A 20,734-nucleotide genomic window follows, 5' to 3' on the forward strand; every position below is an offset into this window, starting at 1 on the left:
TATCTCAGAGCAAAATCAACAAATATAACAAAACAGTTCATAAAAACCGATCGCAAATATTTTTAAAAATAGTTTTCAATATGTTGTTTGTTCATAAAATCTCTTGATAGAATAAACTATCCTTGAACATAGGTACATGATTGCCTAGGGATAATTTGACTATCGACCCACTCCTGTCTGGGTATTTTTTAAGCAGTTTTCACACTAGTCAGTTCACATTTTCTGTTAAAATGTTTGACTTGAAAGTGATTTATGATTCCTCAAATACAACTTCAACCTTATGCTTTTCAGGTGAGTCCGTGGTCCAGTTGGACAAACTGTCTACTACACAATGGTGAATGCGGAGAGGGATCCAAAAACCGGACGAGAAGAGTGGTCACGGAAAGTAATTGCAAAGGAAAACTTTGTCCAAGTCTAGTGCAGAAGGCGAACTGTACAGGACCGTGCTGCACCGTGAACTGTAGTGTCACTGCCTGGACAGATTGGGGTCCGTGCTCAACAGAATGTGGCGAGGGTGTCAGGTAAGTTATCAAACAAGAACAGGAACAGCAAACAAGACTCTATCGCATATTGTTATGAAGGATAAGGATAATCAGCTGAAGAAATCAGAAAATTAGGTAAAGCTTGAGGTTTGAATATATTGTATAGAAGTTATCTTCGCGGATCAAAATATATTAGCGGTTTTAAAATTTCATGATTTGGCTTTCGGGATGTTTATGATTCAATCATTTCTCAATCTTTTGCGGGCCAAATTTTTGCGATATTAGCAGTGTCCCGCTAAATCGTGAAAATATCATCTCGCGAAACTAACTAGTTATTCGGTAACTCTTCATAAAGCGTCTGTACTGGTAGCCATGTAATACAACTGTAGGACAACTCGTAAATACAAAAGTATTAAGTACTACACACATGAACATGAGAGATTGATAAAGTTATCAGTATCATTTTTCGTGTAGCTCCAGAACAAGAAACGTTACCAAGCAGCCGGTGTGTGGAGGGACAGCGTGTCCCAAGTTGCTCGAAACAAGGCACTGTCGGGAGGATGCATTGGTCGATTGTTCTCTGACCGAATGGTCAAGTTGGTCAGAATGTAGCAATGACTGTGGTGATGGGTTAGCCACGAGGACACGGACGTTACTGACCCCTGCCTATTGTGGTGGTGCCCCATGTCGTGAGGTTCCACTGGAGGAGACACAGAGCTGTACTTCACATAGAGCAAGACAAAACTGTCAGGTTGGTGTCATCCTATATTACAAGTGGTGTGGGATATACATGTAATGAGACTTTAAAAGGTTAATGCTAAATGATATAGGACCAAAGATATCATCTTTAACGAATAGCAAACTTTCTTTTTTAATAATTTTGCATCCCTGAAAATTGTTATGATACTAATGATGCTACCATGTTATATGTACCAGCCAATGAAATCCATTGTTAAAAACCTTATCCAGAATGCAATTATCGCATGTATATATTTTTACTACATGTATTTAACATATAATATGCATTATATCACATATATATTTTAAAATTATCACACACATATTTAAAATATCGTATATATATTTAAAACATCGCGCATATATTTGAGTAAATATTGAACATATATATATTCATCACATATATATTGAAGAACATTGAACATATATATTTTTATTTCTTGAATATATATATGTTTGAATTTTGCAACGTTGTGCGTGCATATATTCTTCACCATTGCATGCTAAGAGTCTGATTGAGACCTTCGTTTGTTCCAGATGTCTGATTGGCATGCTTGGGAAGCCTGTATACGTAACTGTGACCAAGGAGTACAGATACGTAAACGTGTTATGGAAGTCCCACCATTATGTGGAGGACAGAAATGTCCAAGATCAATAGTAGGATAGTTCTTCAATTGTTTTCAAGATATCATGCTTTCTATCCATTTTATTTATTTCCTTTATTATACCATGCCTGTAAATTTCGATCCATACTCTTTGTTTCTTTTCGATAATGTCGTGAGTACTTACTCAAAATATGTGAATCAAACTAGTATTGGACTGTTAAGACTAGTATTGGTATAATCACTGAAAACTTCAATACTAGCATACGTCGGTATAATACCATATATATGCGATACTGTTTAAGTTAATTGAGTTGTATCGAACTGGTAACTATTGGTAACTGATAAATTTACGAAATACTCAGATATAATCCTGATAAAACTATGTTGCTTTCTATATCTTAATTAGAAACTGCAATGTTTTTGCTTCTGTAGGAAGTAAAGACGTGCCATGAGAAGTGTACGCAGGTCTGTAACCAGGCTGTGTGTTCCTGTAATGTGGGGTACATCCTGGGTACTGATGGAGTGACGTGTTACCCTGTACACTGTACCACCCCTCGGGTACAACACTGTCCTGCACCGCATACCATCTATACCTGTAGATACCCACGATTCGAGTGTACATCTGTGAGTATATCTGCGGATAAGCACGATTGGAGTGTACATTTGTGAGAATATCTGTAGATATGCACGATTCGAGTGTATATCTGTGAGAATATCTGTAGATACGCACGATTCGAGTGTACATCTGTGAGTATATATGCGGATAAGCACGATTCTAGAGTACACCTGTGAGTATAAAAGTAGATACGCACGTACTAGAGTACATCTGTGAGTATATCTGCAGATACCCACGATTCGAGAGTATATCTGCAGATACGCATGATTCCGTTGTACATTTGTGAATACGCACAAGAACTTGGATATCGTTGAACAGCCAATTTCAATTTATCAGTAAATATACTCGTAGCATTTAAAAATCAAACATAATGTCCATCTAAACAAATATGATGTAATTAGAATACAAATCGCCATGAATAAAGCTTTATTTTTTTCAGTACAAATATGGTAGTAAATGTACCGCCTCCTGTGCCCACTATACTAACTGGGAGCTGAGTGGGAGCCCTGATTATATCACATGTCAAGCTAATGGGAAGTGGACACAGCCAAAAATCTTCTGTGCTCCTGCTAATAACGCACCCACAAAGGTGAGTAGTCTTTAATATCAATTTGATGGAAGTTCTGTTTCTTGGACATTTCAATAGAATGGGAGTGAGGGAGAGTGGGGCATTAAAGAATATTTATTTTTTAGCAAATTGATTATTAAAAACATTTACAATCAAGAAGGATAAAAAGCTGAAACTACCAATGCACTCTACATCTCTACAATAAGGACACTGGTGTGCAAAGGACAAATTTATCAACCCAATTCAATTTGATGCAATCTACTACTCTGTATAAAGACATATGTTTATAATAGACGTTTTTGCATTGGCCCTTTGACGTCCTTTATAGACGGGCTGGAATGTTTTTGTTGCAAATTTTCGCATAGGTTTAATATGCTTTTCAGAGCTGAAATATTTTAAGTAATAAAAATATGCCACAGAATAGTTTCCCCTAGAATTGAGCTTACTGATATATTTCATTAAAAAAAATCCTTTTAGTTTCCATCTCATCAAAGTCAAATTAACGATGGCTATTTGAAGGTAACAGTGGACAATTTACTCATCCATGAGAGTTTGGAGGCAGGTTCCCTCGTGGCTTACATGAACACTGAAGATGTGGATGGATATGATAAGCATAACTACACTATCATGAGTGACCCTACCAACAGACTATCCGTAAAGGAACATCGCCTGGTAATGAGAGTCAAACCAGACTATGAGGAACCGCCAACTGTGTAAGTAAATCTAGTCGCAGAGTCTCACCAGGATTCATCGTAAAGCCTCGTGTATAATGCGCACATTTGTGTTATGTAAAGGTATCTCTTTCAGTTTCACTTTGTGAAAAAACATCAATATATATGTTAATATTTTGAATTTTCTGTGATTTTTCTACTATTGACTACATGAAATTAATACATTACGAATTTCGAGTTTGAGCATACGCAAATGTAGCAAAACATTGAATTCAAGTTCGAACTCTCTCGCGAAATTTTGTATCCCGCGAAAATTTAAATCTCGCGAAAATAAAGTAGAGTATCTTGTATTAAATTTTGTTCATGTGTAGGTGGTATGTTGTAATCCGAAGTACTGACTTGCATGGGCTGTTTGTGGAAGACACCTTTGAGTTTAGAATCTTGGATAGAAACGACCCACCTACGTCAGCAACGGTATGTCGCATCATATAATCTAATGTTTGTATTTTTTATCATCGGTGAAATACAGGTCGCTGCAAATATGTTATTAAAATTATAGTGTGTTTCGGTATCCTATTTAAATTAGAACAATAATACACATAAAGTAAAACAATATATTTTTATTTATCGTATAATGAAAACCATCTTTCGCATATACAGTACATACATGTATAAGCATTAATCATTAAAGTTATATTTCATGCGAATTTCACTGAAACGAAGTACTACTTAGGAGTAAATGGTCATGTACACTTTGTCAATTTATAAATGTACAACTTATTAAATCAGGTAGTTGTAATTTGACAGGCTCAAACGGGCCATCTTAAAAGAGCGTTCACCTATACAAGAAGACACAACATGAATATACCAGTCTCCCAAAATATGCACCGCACACTACTTCACGCTGCACGCCGCATGACATGGGAGGACGTCCCTACTTTACTCTACCTGTTTAAATGCCGTTAATTAATCAAACAAACATACAAAAAATAACACATGTGGCTATAAAGTGCATTAGGGCTGAAGAGTTCCCATTGTTCCATTGCAAGTTTACAATGTATCATATTTTAGTTTAATATTTGTTATAATATATTGACAGCTGTTTCCCGACACCATTTTGGAGAATAGTCTGGCCGGAACACATGTCGGATGTCTAACTGGACAGGACGATGAGTCTGGCAGCAATGTTACCATTATCCTAGTCGACTCTTACCAAGGCACCTTCGAGATATACGACAAGGACAACGAGAGATGCTTAAGAGTATATTATCCATTGTTTCATTTAGGCGTAAAATTCAATTGCTTTAATTATCTGTATCTCAAATGAAATGGAATGGCGAAAACGGCGACAAAATGTATCGCTTGATCTGAAGTTTTGAAATAAGCCAATTAATTGTTTTTATAAGATCATAGTGAAAAACTCTAAAAAATCCTTTTTTGTTTTTCTTAATCATTAACAAATAGTTGTCAGGTTGACATGACTCCGGAATTGAAAAACATACATTGCATACTTCAGAAATAGCATTATCTTTATATTCTAGGTTGCTAAGGAGTCGGACAGTCGATGCTCTCATGATGGCGGCCGGTATTGCGTATTAAACAAAGAGAAGAGGAGAAAACTTACCGTGACAGTAATGGTGACAGACACAGATGATAGCCCGAAATCCTCTTACTTCGATGTACCGATCTACCTGAGTAACGTTAACGACCGTCCCGCCGGAGTCACTATGAATCCATCAGATGTTCCCGAAAACGTACCACCAGGTGAGGTCAAGTTGTCTAACGATAGACTCAGAATTCATATATTGTCTGGTATTCACTGATTGTTTTTAATATTTAATGGATAATTATAAAATTACGCCATTCTTTTGGAATTCTGCTTAGAAATATAAGTACTTTACCAAAATTGAATGGCTTCCAGTGTGTCGTAAGAAAATATCACAAAGGCCAGGAAATATTCGCAGTATTATTTTGTAAAAAGAGCGGTTTGGTGTGGCTTGTACATATAACTGTTAAATACGGTATCTGTCACTTTACTGAAGGAACTTGCTACTTTGGCTCAGTCGGTAGAGACGTGGTTTTTCACACCGGAGATCCGGGTTCGATGCCTGATAGGAATGTATATTTTACATTTACACTAGGGCTTGATAAAACGAATACATTTAAAAAGATTCTTTCTTTGATATATATGAATTTTTGGGGTTTTAATTTGTTTAGTCGAATACATTTTTTTATTCTCAAAAATGTACTCACATTATGTTTTCAAGGAGAACCTTTGGTTGAACTGATGACACAGGACGAGGACCGCCAGGCTAAGTTTGTGTATGAACTCGTAGGAGGTGAAACTGAACTCTTTTACGTGTCGGGGACACATATGTTCTCTCGGGAAACATTTAATTATGAGAAAAATACCGAAAGGGAATTTCAGATTGATATCAAGTCGACCGATAGTGGATTGCCGCCTTTATCGGTAAGTAATAGACATTTAACGAAATGGATAATGGCATTAAATTACTACATAAGAATAAATTCAAATGTACTGTAAACTAACTTTCATTTGTGGATATATAATTTCGCACTTTCCATTTCAAAACAAGTTCTCGGAGATTAGAAAATTCGCGCATTGAAAATATTAAATGAAAATTTCTCTCATTAACTATGATCTGTATGGTAATTCGCGGAGACAAACTTTCGAGAATGAACTTGGGTCGCGATATTAAATCACATGCGAAAAAAAGCTCGTTTGTTGTACATGTTTATTTTTAAATCTATCAAACGAAACAATATTAGAATGTCTGAACTATTTCAGATAGTATCCACAATCAATTTTAAAGTTGGTGACGAGAATGAAAACCCACATGGTATCCATTTGAAATCCTACAACGGCCAGATACCATTTGAGGATAACAAACCTCTAGTCCGAGAAAATATAAAAGGTAATAGTATCTATTAGTTTAAGATTTTTTTTCATTGCCATTTTTCAGTTATAGGAGAGAGTGACCGTTCGAATAATTTTCACCATACATTTCGTACGTCTTTTCTTATTGTTTGTGTCTTTCTACAATTAAACATTATAAAAACGAGGAGGAAAACATTCCAGGCATCCAACAAGTGAAATTGGCAAATAAAATACATAGAAATATAAATTTTAAATGAATAAAACGTCAAAAAGATATGACTTAATGGCTATGACATTAAGTATATGTGAATATTTATTTGGAGATTAGTAAAACTAGCTTGCGTTGTTTAAATTGTCATATTCACTTCGTTTTCATACCAGGTGTTGCCATGATAGGGACTATATTTGTGGAGGATGTAGACTGGGAGGACGAAGTAACACTTAGTCTACCGCAGGACGCCGGGGGCAGAATCTCAATAGTTCAACAAAGATGTATCGTTAGACAGGTAATCTCAGTTGTCAAGGACAACATTTTACGAGACCCTCCAATAAAATAAAGTATGACAATATATTTTGATTATCATCGAAACTTTCTATGAGCATGTACAGTCATGGTAGTAATAATCGATATATTATTACCGTGTGACGATCATTTGCGCAGGGATTGCCATGATCGCGAAAAATTGACTCGTACCCTTAAAGCCAGATCGCTTTAATTTTTCTAAATCTAAGTTCAAATCACGAAAATTTTGACCCTACACAGGATGTCTGAGATCTTAACATATAAAGTGCGATATGCCTGGAATACAATACCTTTTGTAGCATAAAGCATCACTCCAACGTAACACATTGGTTGTAGGGTGTTAACCTGGTCTGTACCGCTACGGTGGCTGCGGAGGGAGAGTTCAACTATGAAATGGAGCCAATGGTCAACATCAGCATCCAGGCGACAGATAGAGGCGGCCTCCAGACAACAGAACATATGTCTGTACAAGTGGTAGACATGAACGATCCACCTGTGGTAAGATTATAAAATAGATGTCCGTTGACAATTATAGTCTTTGCAGTTTTATGAAAATATGAAAAACCATGACCACTTGCTACTTATCTTCATTTAAAGTAGACTAGATTATCCGTAAGCCAAGATTGGATATTATTTTCGCCGTAGCATGTCGTCATATGAATCGCATAAAATGATCATCTGAACATTTTAACGTTAAAAAACAAAGGGATAGAGGTAAATTTGATAGTTTAGTATTCAAAACGCGTACAATTTTTAACTAGGAGAAACAGATTAAAGAGCGACTTTTTGCTTTTTCTAGGACATAATGATAAATGAAGAATCCGTTGGTAATATTAGTGTACCTGAGAACGCCAATCACTACTCGTTGGGAAAACTCACGGCTGTAGACGAAGATTTAAACCAAGGACACGATTTCTTCCTCATCGATTCTGCTGGCAGAAAATTCATCATCGAGAACGGCAATCTAAAGGTAACATTCCATGAATTTGCATAGGCCAAAGTAATTTTAGGAAGACAATTTTCGCCATCTATTGTACAAAGCTGAATTATGCAAGAAAAGTAAACCTATTCATTTGTAGATTTCATGTATTAAAAGTTCAGTTATATGATTATGATAATTTATTCTATTAAGGTTGTGTTCTAATTTACAATATCTCTTTATCGTTAGTTCGTTTTTTTCAATTTGTCTACAAAATATTCAAATTTTACATACAGTTATCACATTCCTTCCACATTTTTCTTGAAATACCAATTCATTCCGAACCTAATTGCATATGTAATTACAGTAAAACCTGCCTTAGTGACCACCTCTGAATAAACGCAACCTGCTTAATAAGGCCACTTAACTAGGGTCCCGAAGGACCAATTTCAATACCTTTCAACCTGTGACTTTTTCCGCTGTCCTTTATTGAAATATTTTACTATATAGTTATTTTAATTTTAATGATTATATGTGTTTGTAGACATATTCGGCGGCTAATCTGGATTACGAAAAAGATCAAACTTACGAAATAACTATGCTTGTGGAAGATCATGGTACTCCGAAACTGCTGTATGAGAAAATGTTCACTGTGTATGTGGAAGATATAAATGAAGCTCCGTCGACTTTGGCATTGTCTAACACGATGGAAAGTATCATCCATTTATACACAATACTTCGTAAATCAATAACTATAGATAAGGAACACCATAGTTGCAATTGGCATTGATATACCAGTATCCAAATGTTAATAAAAATTGAATTCGTCAAAGCAGGTTTATGTACGGGAATAACTCATACTTTGTTTTGTGTAGACTTTCAGAATGTGGTTTTGAAGTGCAATAAAGTGGAATTCTTTTGAAATATCACATGATTTTCAAAAATGATGAAATAATGAGAAAAGGAACAGATACATTATCCGTATCATTTATTTCATATAATAGGTAACAGAGAACAGCGCAGATGGAACAGAGGTAGGGAAATTGAGTACAAAGGATCCTGATAATAGTCGGGAGTCCACCCAAACATTAACATATTCCTTAATCAACAATTCAAAGGGACGATTTACTATTGATGGAGATATTTTAAAGGTAAGTATGACTTCCTTAATAAATGATTTAGTATTCATCAAAATGCTTTAACTTTACATTGGACTTCCGTACAGAAGTAAAGCCCTGTATCTAACAAGTATTCTGTAATAAGAATTAAATCAAAATAGAAATGATTTGTTTTTACATAAAAATCAACGTAATTTCATATGCGACAGTTAGTATTGTATATGATAAATCTTACCTATATAATGGAATTCCAATGTACCAGTACACATTTTAAGTTTGATTTAATTTCAGTTTTCCACTAAATTGATTTCGTTACAAATGTTAATGCTATCGATGACAGTTTTCCCGTTATAACCACTGTTTGAGTACTCTGAAATAGCATTTACAGTACATTGAAGCCATTAAAAAGTCATCTAAATCTAGAAGTGGCCAAGTGAATATAACAAAATTAAAACGAAATAAGCAAAGTCTTGATAGAATTTTTATTTGAAAAAAAAATAAAAAAAATCCATGAGATAATTTGATAGTGTTTAAACTTTAACACTCTTCGAATTGCTTTTATCTTGTCTAAATGAATGAATAGCTGAAATCTTTTATTTATAAATATATGTTTGTTTCAGGTATCGCAGTCAAGAATTCAATGTGAAACAGGTACCTGTCACTTGGATTACGAATCTGAACCTTCAGTGACAGTAGAGGTCAAGGTCACAGATAGTGGATCGCCACCTTTATATATCACAGAAGTCTTTACGATACAGGTACTGGACAGTAACGATGCCCCACACACCGTTCGTCTTCCAGATAACACTGTCAGAGAAAGCAGCCCTGCTGGTACTCTCATAGGTAACAAGGAACATGTTTTATATGAACAATTGAACCTTTTCTCCCCATTAAAAATACCTTGGTAATTAAACTCTAACTATATATACCACCAATATATATTTTGAGTAGCATTCGCGACTTTTGAATGATTGCACATGTAAAAACTAAATGTTGTGGTTAAAATTATGCCAAACTTTTATTTGTATATCTGATTAATTGTTTTTTTAACCGGAGAGCTAATTTATTCATTATTTCCTTTGGAAACTATTTTGTACCATAGGTATTTGCACTATATTTTATTCTCAAAAACTCAAACAACTTACCAATACTTATTCTGGTTTGGTAATTAACATATTTACATTCATCTACTAGTATACATTTGAATGCTCCTATGATATGTCATGGGCATTCTAATTTATTTCAAATAAAATACTAGAAGGATCACTTACCTTACTTATAAATTGGAATATATCCGTATCGTTTCCAAAGCATGTCGCCGTGATGGATTCAAAACTAACATCTCCAGGTTAATTATAACAACCGGACAGCACCCGGTCCTCTTTTTATGCTGTATACAGTCCTACACATTCCAAGTCATTCTTCACTTCAGGTACATTGACGTCTATTGAGGAAGATGCTGGACAGTCAGTTTCTTACGAACTTACCGACAACAATAGTCTTATTGAGTTGAAAAGTGGTTTTAAATTATTTACGAAGTCCGTCTTCGACTTTGAGGAATTTCCTTCTCACAATATATCTGTGAGGGCCACAGACAACGGAGAAAATCCGCTATCAGTAAGTATGATGTTGAGAACCTTTGCTAAAACATCCTCCTTTAATAACTACTACAGCTTATACTCCAGTGGGGCTTATACGTGCACGAAAATTGTAAATAATTCGTTAAAATGGCCCTGTGGCCTAAACTCCGGAGCGTTTTATAGTCCTTAAAATCCTATGCTAGGAATGCCATATTTATTGTAAAGGCATCATATACGTAAAGAGAGCAACCAACTAAATGATTTTACATAGACCACAGTGTTAAACTTTGTTAAAGTTTTGTACTGTATTATTAAAACAAAGAAATATTAGTTAGGTATTGTGTTCTATAATTAAAGTCTAGGTTCTCATATAACACTAGATAGAAAAAAAGTTTGGGTCCTTCTGCTCAAACTCCAACCAGGGTAGCTTTATTGAAATCAGGCGCATTTTGCACTAAAATATCCGGAAATTCTAATGTTTTTACCTATTCATTATCAAAATTGATATTTTGAACCTAAATCTCAATACGAATTTCCAAATTGATATTATGGTTATCTAGGAATAATTACCTGTCAGAAAACATTTTTACTTTTGAAATCCATAATTAGCCAGCCAATCAGCGGCCGGGTCTATCCTGGGCTCAATCTTGTATACACAGGGGCCATTTCGAAGGTCCATATTTATTGTAAAGGCATCATATACGTAAAGAGAATAACTCGATGTAGTATTCCCTTGACATATTTTGCAATTTAGAATAAGAAACCATCCCTGTTTGAGTCAATAACATTATATTTTATATAGGTTGATACGACACTAACCATTGTGGTTTTGGACATTAACGAGTCACCATTATTTACGGGAGATATTGAATTACAAGTGAACGAGAACGCTGATCTTTACAGTACTGTTGGGGTCGTAACAGTCACTGATCCTGACCATGGAGATCGTCTGATCTTCACCATTACAGGCGCTGGCAGTACCTTTAAAGTGACAGATGTTGCCTGTCTAGAACAGGTAAACAAATGAAAACAAATTGTATCTGAACGATCCAGTTTTATCTGAAATATGCTTTCAATTTTGTATGTATTTTAAAAAAAATCCTAATGTTATAAATATTGCTTTAAAGGAGGCGTCCCCAGTAACAATTTGTACATGTAACCTCTTGCTCAACGAGCCCTTGGATTATGCCACGAGATCAGAGTATACTGTAACGGTGACAGCCCAGGACCATGGAGGGCTGACTGTTACACAGGAACTTCTGATCAAAGTAATGGACGAAAACAATCCTCCGAAGGTAAAGTACTTTGCGTGTCGTCAACCTTTATAACGATTAAGGGTTATTGATAACAGGCAGCCGTATATAAAGACAAAACTAAACAACCCAGCAGTTGTTGCACTTATATTGAAGTATTATTGGTTAATTGCAATTTAATAAACAAAACTCAAACGTCTTAGCAAATTGAAAATAAAATCATTTCAATTTAGAAAAAAAGCAATCACTCTTTCACTTAAATTAATGGGCAAGGATTTTTTTTAAACTGTGCAACACTTAATACTGTACAGTATATTAAATTTTCGGATGCAATACATGTATTTTGCAATTTCCATTAGGCCTTAGTCTCACAGGTTAAATTCCTACAATCATTCAAACTGTTGTTCGCCAATGAATTTTTCAATATTTTACATATATTTAAATTTCGTGGATTTCGTGGAATTTAATCGCTATACAATATAGGAAAGTTTTGAACAAATGGTCAGCTTAGTATTTAAATGTTTGAGTTTTACTTCACAGAATCTTTTAATTAATGGTCAATCGGCATCAGAGATCCGGGTCCAGGAAAACCAGCAAGATATCAGCATTGGAACTCTCACTGCAGTTGATCCTGACGAGGGACAGACCTTTACCTACAGAATAGCATCAACAGACACTGGACTGTTCGAAATAGTTGATGGTCAACTGAAGGTACATGTATCAATTTTAAATTTTCTTTTCTGTATAGACTAAAGAAACGATTCTGATATTGGTTTGAAGTTTATATCGCTCGTGGTTTTCTCGGCAAATAGCAGTCTGGCATTGTCAACCTTCGAACATACACGTGGATCGGATACTGTAAGATTACTCGTTATAACACAATAAAAAATTATCACGCATTCCCAACAAATAAACACTACATGAGTAGGAAAAACAAAGAACACAATAAACTCTTAATTACTGCTAAAATATGTGCGTTTGATATTATTACAGTAAGGTAAGGAAAATACTAGCAATGCCTTATATAACGCAGGTCTCGGTTGATGCTAGTTTGGACTACGAGAGTGCGGAGGAATACACTATAGAGCTAACTGTAACAGACGATGGTTTACCGACCTTAAATCTCACCAAATTAGTGACTATAAAGATTGAAGATGTCAACGAGGCCCCGACCAACCTGTCAATGACAAGCACCCAGGTAAGGGAAAACTTTCAAACTGACATGATCAGTCAAATCTAATTTTCGAAAACTATTGATAAAGACAATTTTAGAAAAGCACACAATATCTGAACAGATATGGTGGCTGTTATGTTCAGGTAGTTGCCCCGTATGTAGGGCTTCAGAATTGTACTTGCAACCAATTTGTATAATCGTAAAAAGTCGACTTTTTCTTATCTCTCTCCTTCCCATTCTTCTTTCTAACGCCTCCCTTGATACTGCCTCACATTTGACCTTCATTTGAGCGCTCGCCCCTGAGCGGAAGGCTCTGGGTTTTGTCAAAAAATAATAGTTACGATATTGGTACTGTCAAATTTTTAAAATATATCGATAATGAATTACATAATCTCGTCCATTACAGGTACTGGAAAACAGTGACGAAGGTACCGTGGTTGGCCAGTTTCTGGTTGAAGACCCAGACAATGCCAAACTTCCAAGGCAGTCGGCAACTTTCACGTTAGTAAATAATGCCGAAGGCCGCTTTATGATTAAAGACAACGAACTACAGGTACAACTACATAAATTACTGTAAACTACTTTATTTTTGCGCGACACAAATTTTCGCGGTTTTTTTTTTCATGAGAGAGCTCGAACGTGAATTCAAATGTTTCGCGAATCATTGTGTAAAATGTATGTAAGAATACATGGTCGTCAGTAAAGCCTCTTGAACGCAAATTTAGGAATTCACGGACATTTTGAAAATAACAAAGACCAGAAATTATGTTTACGCGAAAACAAGTTTAGTAGTATAGCAAGAATACAAAATCAAAAGGTAGTGATGTGTTTTTTATTAGTTCTGTTAATAAATTTAATAATGATATATTATAGATGTAGAATGAATTAATAATGATAATATAATGGCATACATTTACTACATAGATTATATAAATTGAACAAAAAATGAAAATAAAAAGGTCGGCAGTTGGATATAATTATGAATCTTATAAATCTGATCAAAGACACTTGAAAGGGGTCTAGATAATCCGGACACGCGCGCTCCCAGTCCAAACCATCCGGATTGTAAGTATTCAGGATTTGTTTAATAATAATCAATAAAGAAATCCGTTCACTTCTATTTCTGTCCGGATTATGATTATTAAAATAATGTTATGAATACTAAAAATAGGAAAGCAATCCCAGAGCCGTTCTCTGACATCGGAGTGATAATGTCGAATATTGTTTGCCACAAAGGTTGCTCAGCCAAACGGAGGTTGCCTCCAGTTTGGAGGGGAACAGTGCCTTCTAAATTTTGAGAGTGAATCGTCAGTTAAAGTGCGGGTGTTAGTGACTGACTCTGGTGTACCAAGCCGCAGTGAAGAGTTTGACATCGATATTGACGTCCTCGATGATAATGATTCGCCAAGAAACATACAAATTAACAGTAAGAATTTTATTTTGAAATGGTATAGTTAACAGATAAAGCAGTGTCAGCTACACTAAACATGTAAAGTGGGATATTATCATGAAATGAAGTTGAATACAGAATGAAGAAGAAAATTTTATGATGGAAATTGCCGTTAGGGAAAACAAAGATAGGAAAATTTAGAGAAGAAAAGAAGAAATTTCGAATGAAAAAAATGGATAAAGGACTAGCAAACATGATAATATGTAATGTGTTGATCTCAATTCTTTATCGTCCTTGATAATAAATCACTTAGAACAAAAATGCTTGCAGTTTAACTTTCAAAGGCTAAATGCGTCATGCATGTAAGCGTGCTTGTTATGTCTTTGACACGTATTCATCGTTCTACCAAGAGTCAGATTTTCTTATCCGTCAATTTCTCAGATTATAAAGTAGAGGCCCTAGCACCAGCGGGAGAGGAAGTTGGGACGCTGACGGCAGATGATGAAGATGTCAACCAATATATCGTCTACTCATTAGTAGATGACAATAATGGACTATTCGCAGTATCGGAGAATGGTATAGTTACCAAGGCAACAGATGATGAGCTAAATATCAACAAACTTTATTCCATCACAGCGTCCGCTACTGACAACGGGACAACACACATCCAGGTACATCCTTGGTAGTTTTTTTGTTTGGCTTCTATAAGTAGACATAGAATTGTTCATTTTAAAATCTATATTCGATGTCATTTATCTATTCTATAAATCTAAGATGCACTGTTTCATTTCAATCAATTTGCAATAATGTAATCTACCGTTGATAAATGCTTAAACACGAATTGTTTGTATTTTCGATTGCAGACAGAGGAAATATTCACCATCGTTGCAATAATCAAAGATATGACCAAAATGACAATGAACATTACCTCCGAAGGATCAGAAGAGAATTTCATTGATGGACATCCTGTTGTCGTGGAGAATTTACCAGATAATACGGTAGTGGGTACTCTCGTGGCGACTGACCAACGACCAGATCAAACGTTGACCTTCCAAATAACCACTCAGTTGATGGCAGTAAAACTAGACACAAAAACAGACTGTGTCAATAAGGTATAACAATGTATTTCATAGTATAAGCCACTCTTATGTCGCGAGATACAAAATTTCGTGTCGAACGCCAATCAAAATGTTTCGCGAATCATTGTTTTAAACCAGGATATGCATGGTTGTCAGTCAGTAAGAGTGCTTGATCACAAATATTTAATATGTCAGAAATATTAGCTAATGTCGGTTTCACTCCTTTTTCTTTACAAACATGTGGATAAGGTAAGTAGTTCCTTTTCTGTTAAACTACATATTCCTGCTAACTTTGTATCATAATGGTAACATAAAATGCCATTAGATATGATTCCAAACGCATTATGATAATGCTTTATTTATTTCACCATGGTCTCGGATATATAAATGTTGTTTGAAGTTTTTTTTTTTTTTTTTTTTTGCTTTTGCAGGATGGTGGCACAGAATGTAAAGTAAATGTATTGTCTGCCGTGGAATTGGACTTTGAATCAACTCCAACTGTGGTCATTACTGGTCAAGTTAGTGACGGTCATAGTCAGTCATATAGTCATCAATTCACACTGCAGGTCCAGAACGCCAACGAACCTCCGGAGGTAAATCATATTTCTCCATATCCCATTCTCATTTACTCCAAAAAGATAATAGTAAATCGTATACTGATGTATAACTCACAGTACAGCCACATATAGCATTTAGCTATTGATACTACAATGGAAACAGTTATATAGAAAGCTATTTTGTTTATAATAAGCTCGTCATATATTATGGTAGGAGAAACGTTTGTAATTCAGATACACAGAGGATTTCAAATTCAAAATAGACTAAAAAACTTTGTTAAATTTCCCTTGTGCATTTCCCCATATGTTGAAAAGTCAAATTTAAAGGTAAAAAAAATATATATATATATATGTCATGTTATTTGTAAGGATTATTTAATATTACTAAATGAAAGTCCAACAAGAAACGTTATATTAATTAAGCGTAATATTGTATGTAAAATACAAAATTATTTCCGTCATTGAAGGTTTTGCGGTTTGACGGAGATCAGATGTTTGTCCAAGAAAATCTAAATGGGAAGGTATTTGCATTGTTCATTTCTCAAGACCCAGACCAAGATGACGTTTTAACGTTTTCTCTTACTGATAATGGCGGTGGACGGTTTACAATAACGGAGGATGGACAACTGGCTACCAGTGCAGGTGAGTGTATATAAAAATGAACTATGAAATTATAACAAAGCTATTTTAAAATACCGTTAACGATACTAAAAACATACCAATTTTTCGCGTACTATTAAATGTCGCATATTTTGCACACAACTAGAATCCGCGAAAACTAATAGCTGCGAGTACAGGTATAGTAGAACCATATTAATCGCGACATTGTCTTGAGTACAGTTATAGTAGATAATAAACTCCTTTTGAAAATGTCAGAAAATGTGAAAAAATGTCACTACGAAAATGAGAAGGTGTACAAGTTATAATTAGTTTGAAGTAAATGTATATGCAAGTAACACCCCAGATGATAATACAGCTTGCATTCTGCTTTTTTAACAATGCCAACAAATATTTTCCCACAGCAATTATGTTTCAATATGAATTAGGATTAATATTTCACTTTCCTAAACATCAAACAAAAATGCAACTTTCGAACATTTTTTAAGGTGTATTATATTAATTTAGTTAAGTGAATAAAACCTACTGAAAACAATTAAAAAGTTCAACATATTTTGATCTTTATACAGAAGCTAACATAGATTTTGAGGAGACTCCTTCGATCAACATCACTGTAGCTGTGAAGGATGCCGGAGGTCTCGGAATTCACAAAGTGTATACCGTCGATATATCTGATGTCAATGAACACCCCAATAGGATTAACCTGACCAAAAACACAGTAAGATTTACACCATACAATTTCGTAATTACGCATTATCATTCCGTTTTGTTGGAGACCGATAAAGATTTATTTGGTGTCTTTTACTTAGCAGATTTTGACAAATAAACAACAATATTTCAAACTTGCTTCTAACGCTTTTAAAGAGATTATTTCCATTGACTTGAAATAGACAGATACAATGGTATAGTTATTTTATAGAAAAAAAGATGTCCCTCATCAAATTTTACATTTCACGGAATTAAAGTTAATCTTTAGATTCAGCATTCTGTTCGGTGATGCATGCATCTCAGACAAAAAGTAAATGATTTGCCCATGTAGGTAGAAGAAATGGCTACTTCCGGTACACACGTAGGTACTTTGGAAGCTCTGGATCCTGATCAGGGACAAACGCTTACGTACAAACTTCTGAGCGACGCTGACGGGAGATTCTGGGTCGATGGCAACCATCTAAAGGTATGCAATTGTAAACTTAATTTTTCGGAACTGCTTTCCGCGATTTGCAATTTAATACAAACTCGCGAACACTAACTTTCGTCAATTTAGAAATTGAACTGAATTGCAATTTCTACCAAATAATTGATTCTTTCAGTGTGATAAACTTTCGCGAATTTACTTGGATACGGAACTTCGCGAAAGAACGTTGGTTTGCAGTAATATATTTACTGAGAAAACCTGGAACCCTGCTTAATTATGGCAAAAAAACACGAAAAAATACTATTTCAAAGTTAAACTTCATTTTAAATATTCTAAAAAAGCACTTTTAGCTTGGAAGTTGTACACCAGCGAAAGTGCGATCTTTACATCTTGAACAGGACAACACAAAGCAATTAATAATTCATCTAAAATACACTTTCCAGAAAAATATTATGTACTGTAAATGAACGTATATTTGCACAATTGATATGTCACGCAAACTTCGTCTTCATTTTGAATCATTAAAAATAATATTGCTCTATCAAAGAAGAATTGCTGACAATACAATTAGCGCTTTCATGTTTAACCGTGAAATGCGATGCGCTGAGATATGGTAACTGCTTAAATTTGTACATGTATACAAGTGTTCTATTCCCCCCCTTCTATCCAGGTAAAAGATGAGGGGATACTTTGTCGTAAAAATGGAGGTCAATATTGTTTACTGGACTACGAATCAAAGACGTCACATGAGGTTATGGTAGAGGTCAGTGACGATGGAATACCTAGCCTTAAAACCACAACAGCAATAACTGTACTTGTCACTGATGTTAATGATCCGCCTAGGGACCTGACTTTGACGGTAGTCAATGTACAAGAGGACGCTGACATCGGAGATACAATCGGCAAATTAACAGTATGTTCATCATTTTTAAGTGTACCTGTGCATCGACTGATATTGTTCTCTCGTTAGTAAATGGCCATGACCAGGAAAGAATGCACCTTATCTTATAGGAGTTGCCAATGAATGAATCCTACATGTATTTCTGTACATTTCTGTAAAAATGGCTGTTACCTGTATAGTAAAACAAAACCCATGATTTTGCTTTTTAGGCAGTGGATGACGATGCGGAAACCCTTCTGCAGTATACCGTCCTCTCTGGGGATGATGAGGGCGTGTTTTCTATAGACGCAGCCGAATTAAAGCTCCAAAAGCACCTCGACTATGAAGCCTCTCCTAAATATAACTTGGTCATTAAAGCTACAGACAACGGGGATCCACCGCAAACGGTAATAAAACATTTATATATGTATGAACAGTCTTTTTGCATATGCGCTTTACATGATAAACGTTCTTTTAAATAGTTTGAATAGTTGAATTTAAAGAGACAAGTGATGAATAGATTCCCCTTTTTCATTATTTCACTAGTATTGCAACAAAAGATGTGAAATTCCGTCTTTGCTTATCACAGTTTTCAATTTTGACGTCATTAGTTTGTGAGCGAAACTTGTGTAAGTCAACACCTAACTGCAAGGGCAGATAACTCTTTAATTTGCTAAGACGATAAATGCATTGTTCGTTTGCAAATGTGTTTAAGGTATCTGGAACTTTTGAGATTGATATTGCTGATGCTAATGAACCCCCGGATACCCCATCATTTGTACCTAAAACAGGGACAAATAATGGCTTTCCTATCAATAAACCTGTCGTCGACGAAAATGCTCCTCTAAACACTGTTATCGGACAAGTCATTGTCCAGGACCCGGATGATAATGATATGATAATATTTACAACAACGAATTCGGACGTGGCTTTCTTTCACCAGGAATGCTGGTCGCTTAAAAAGGTATTATTTACATAAATGCACTTTTAACAAAAAAAAAAAAAAAAAAACCCAGATATTTGATATTGGAAAATTGTCATTGATTTATTTTTTAACCTAAGTATTTATGCGCTATATGCAACATCCTGTTTTTTTCTATTGCTTAATTATGAAATACGTCAAACTTACAAGTCCTTACGCAAAAGGTTGCACATTTCATTTAATTTATCAAAATCATATTTTTCTTATTTCAAAAATAAACACTCAAAATAAATTCCACAACCAGTCGTATGCATGTGCTCTTTTCCTATCAGGGCGTCCACTGTTCTTGTGATGTTAGGACACAGGCGGTATTTGACTACGAAACCAAACACTCTGTGAACGTTTCTATAACAGTAACTGACAGACAAGGGTTCAGTTCATCCTTGATGGTCACTTTGGGTATAGCTGATATCAACGATCATCCAACTGTAAGTTTATGTCAACGATTAAAACGGGGTTTCAACACGTTCATATAACAAGATTTTTTTCAGATTTACGTAACTGCAAACTTCAATGGGGTAAAAACGCACATTTTCCTTATTTTTTATTTGGTTTATTTTACGTTTTCAGTTCCGAACAGTAATACAGAGTCTACAGAAAGATGTCTGAAACAGTGTTCCTCTGTTTCCTAAGTACAATTATGTAATGAATTCTCTCTTTGGCACGATGTCTATGTTTCAGGACATACTTTTGAACGACCAGTCCTCGCCTATCCTGTCTGTTCCTGAGAATTCTAAGGGTGTATTGCTAGGGTCCATGAAAGCTGTAGATGTGGACGCAGACGACTCACATACATTTTCCATCCTCACACGTACCAACGCCTTCTTCGTCGTCGGTTCTTCCATCAAGGTGACAAGCTCTTTAAATAACGTTTACATTTCAACTTCTAATGGACTTTAAGATGGTTGTCAAATGCATATATGTACATATCAAGACTTTTTGATATA

General features: G+C 35.2%; 1 protein-coding gene across 1 annotated transcript in view; it reads left to right on the top strand.

Moving 5' to 3' along the window:
- The window catches only part of LOC138319598 (protocadherin Fat 4-like), a 41,327-nt gene that overhangs the window by 5,994 nt on the left and 14,599 nt on the right, over positions 1–20,734 (top strand). The window contains 36 exon segments of the mRNA XM_069262746.1: positions 292–521; positions 957–1,233; positions 1,758–1,877; positions 2,258–2,449; positions 2,881–3,030; positions 3,487–3,722; positions 4,052–4,154; positions 4,780–4,941; positions 5,222–5,444; positions 5,948–6,150; positions 6,490–6,616; positions 6,961–7,085; positions 7,439–7,600; positions 7,902–8,072; positions 8,566–8,712; positions 9,026–9,172; positions 9,760–9,982; positions 10,572–10,901; positions 11,329–11,405; positions 11,522–11,734; positions 11,847–12,014; positions 12,513–12,683; positions 13,006–13,170; positions 13,553–13,699; positions 14,383–14,572; positions 14,978–15,207; positions 15,400–15,648; positions 16,047–16,208; positions 16,640–16,814; positions 17,360–17,508; positions 17,830–17,964; positions 18,596–18,838; positions 19,036–19,212; positions 19,521–19,769; positions 20,060–20,215; positions 20,469–20,636. Of these exon segments, the coding sequence (XP_069118847.1) occupies positions 292–521; positions 957–1,233; positions 1,758–1,877; positions 2,258–2,449; positions 2,881–3,030; positions 3,487–3,722; positions 4,052–4,154; positions 4,780–4,941; positions 5,222–5,444; positions 5,948–6,150; positions 6,490–6,616; positions 6,961–7,085; positions 7,439–7,600; positions 7,902–8,072; positions 8,566–8,712; positions 9,026–9,172; positions 9,760–9,982; positions 10,572–10,901; positions 11,329–11,405; positions 11,522–11,734; positions 11,847–12,014; positions 12,513–12,683; positions 13,006–13,170; positions 13,553–13,699; positions 14,383–14,572; positions 14,978–15,207; positions 15,400–15,648; positions 16,047–16,208; positions 16,640–16,814; positions 17,360–17,508; positions 17,830–17,964; positions 18,596–18,838; positions 19,036–19,212; positions 19,521–19,769; positions 20,060–20,215; positions 20,469–20,636 (6,552 nt within the window).

The sequence above is a fragment of the Argopecten irradians genome, chromosome 3 (genome assembly GCF_041381155.1).
Source record: "Argopecten irradians isolate NY chromosome 3, Ai_NY, whole genome shotgun sequence".
NCBI lineage: Eukaryota > Metazoa > Mollusca > Bivalvia > Pectinida > Pectinidae > Argopecten > Argopecten irradians.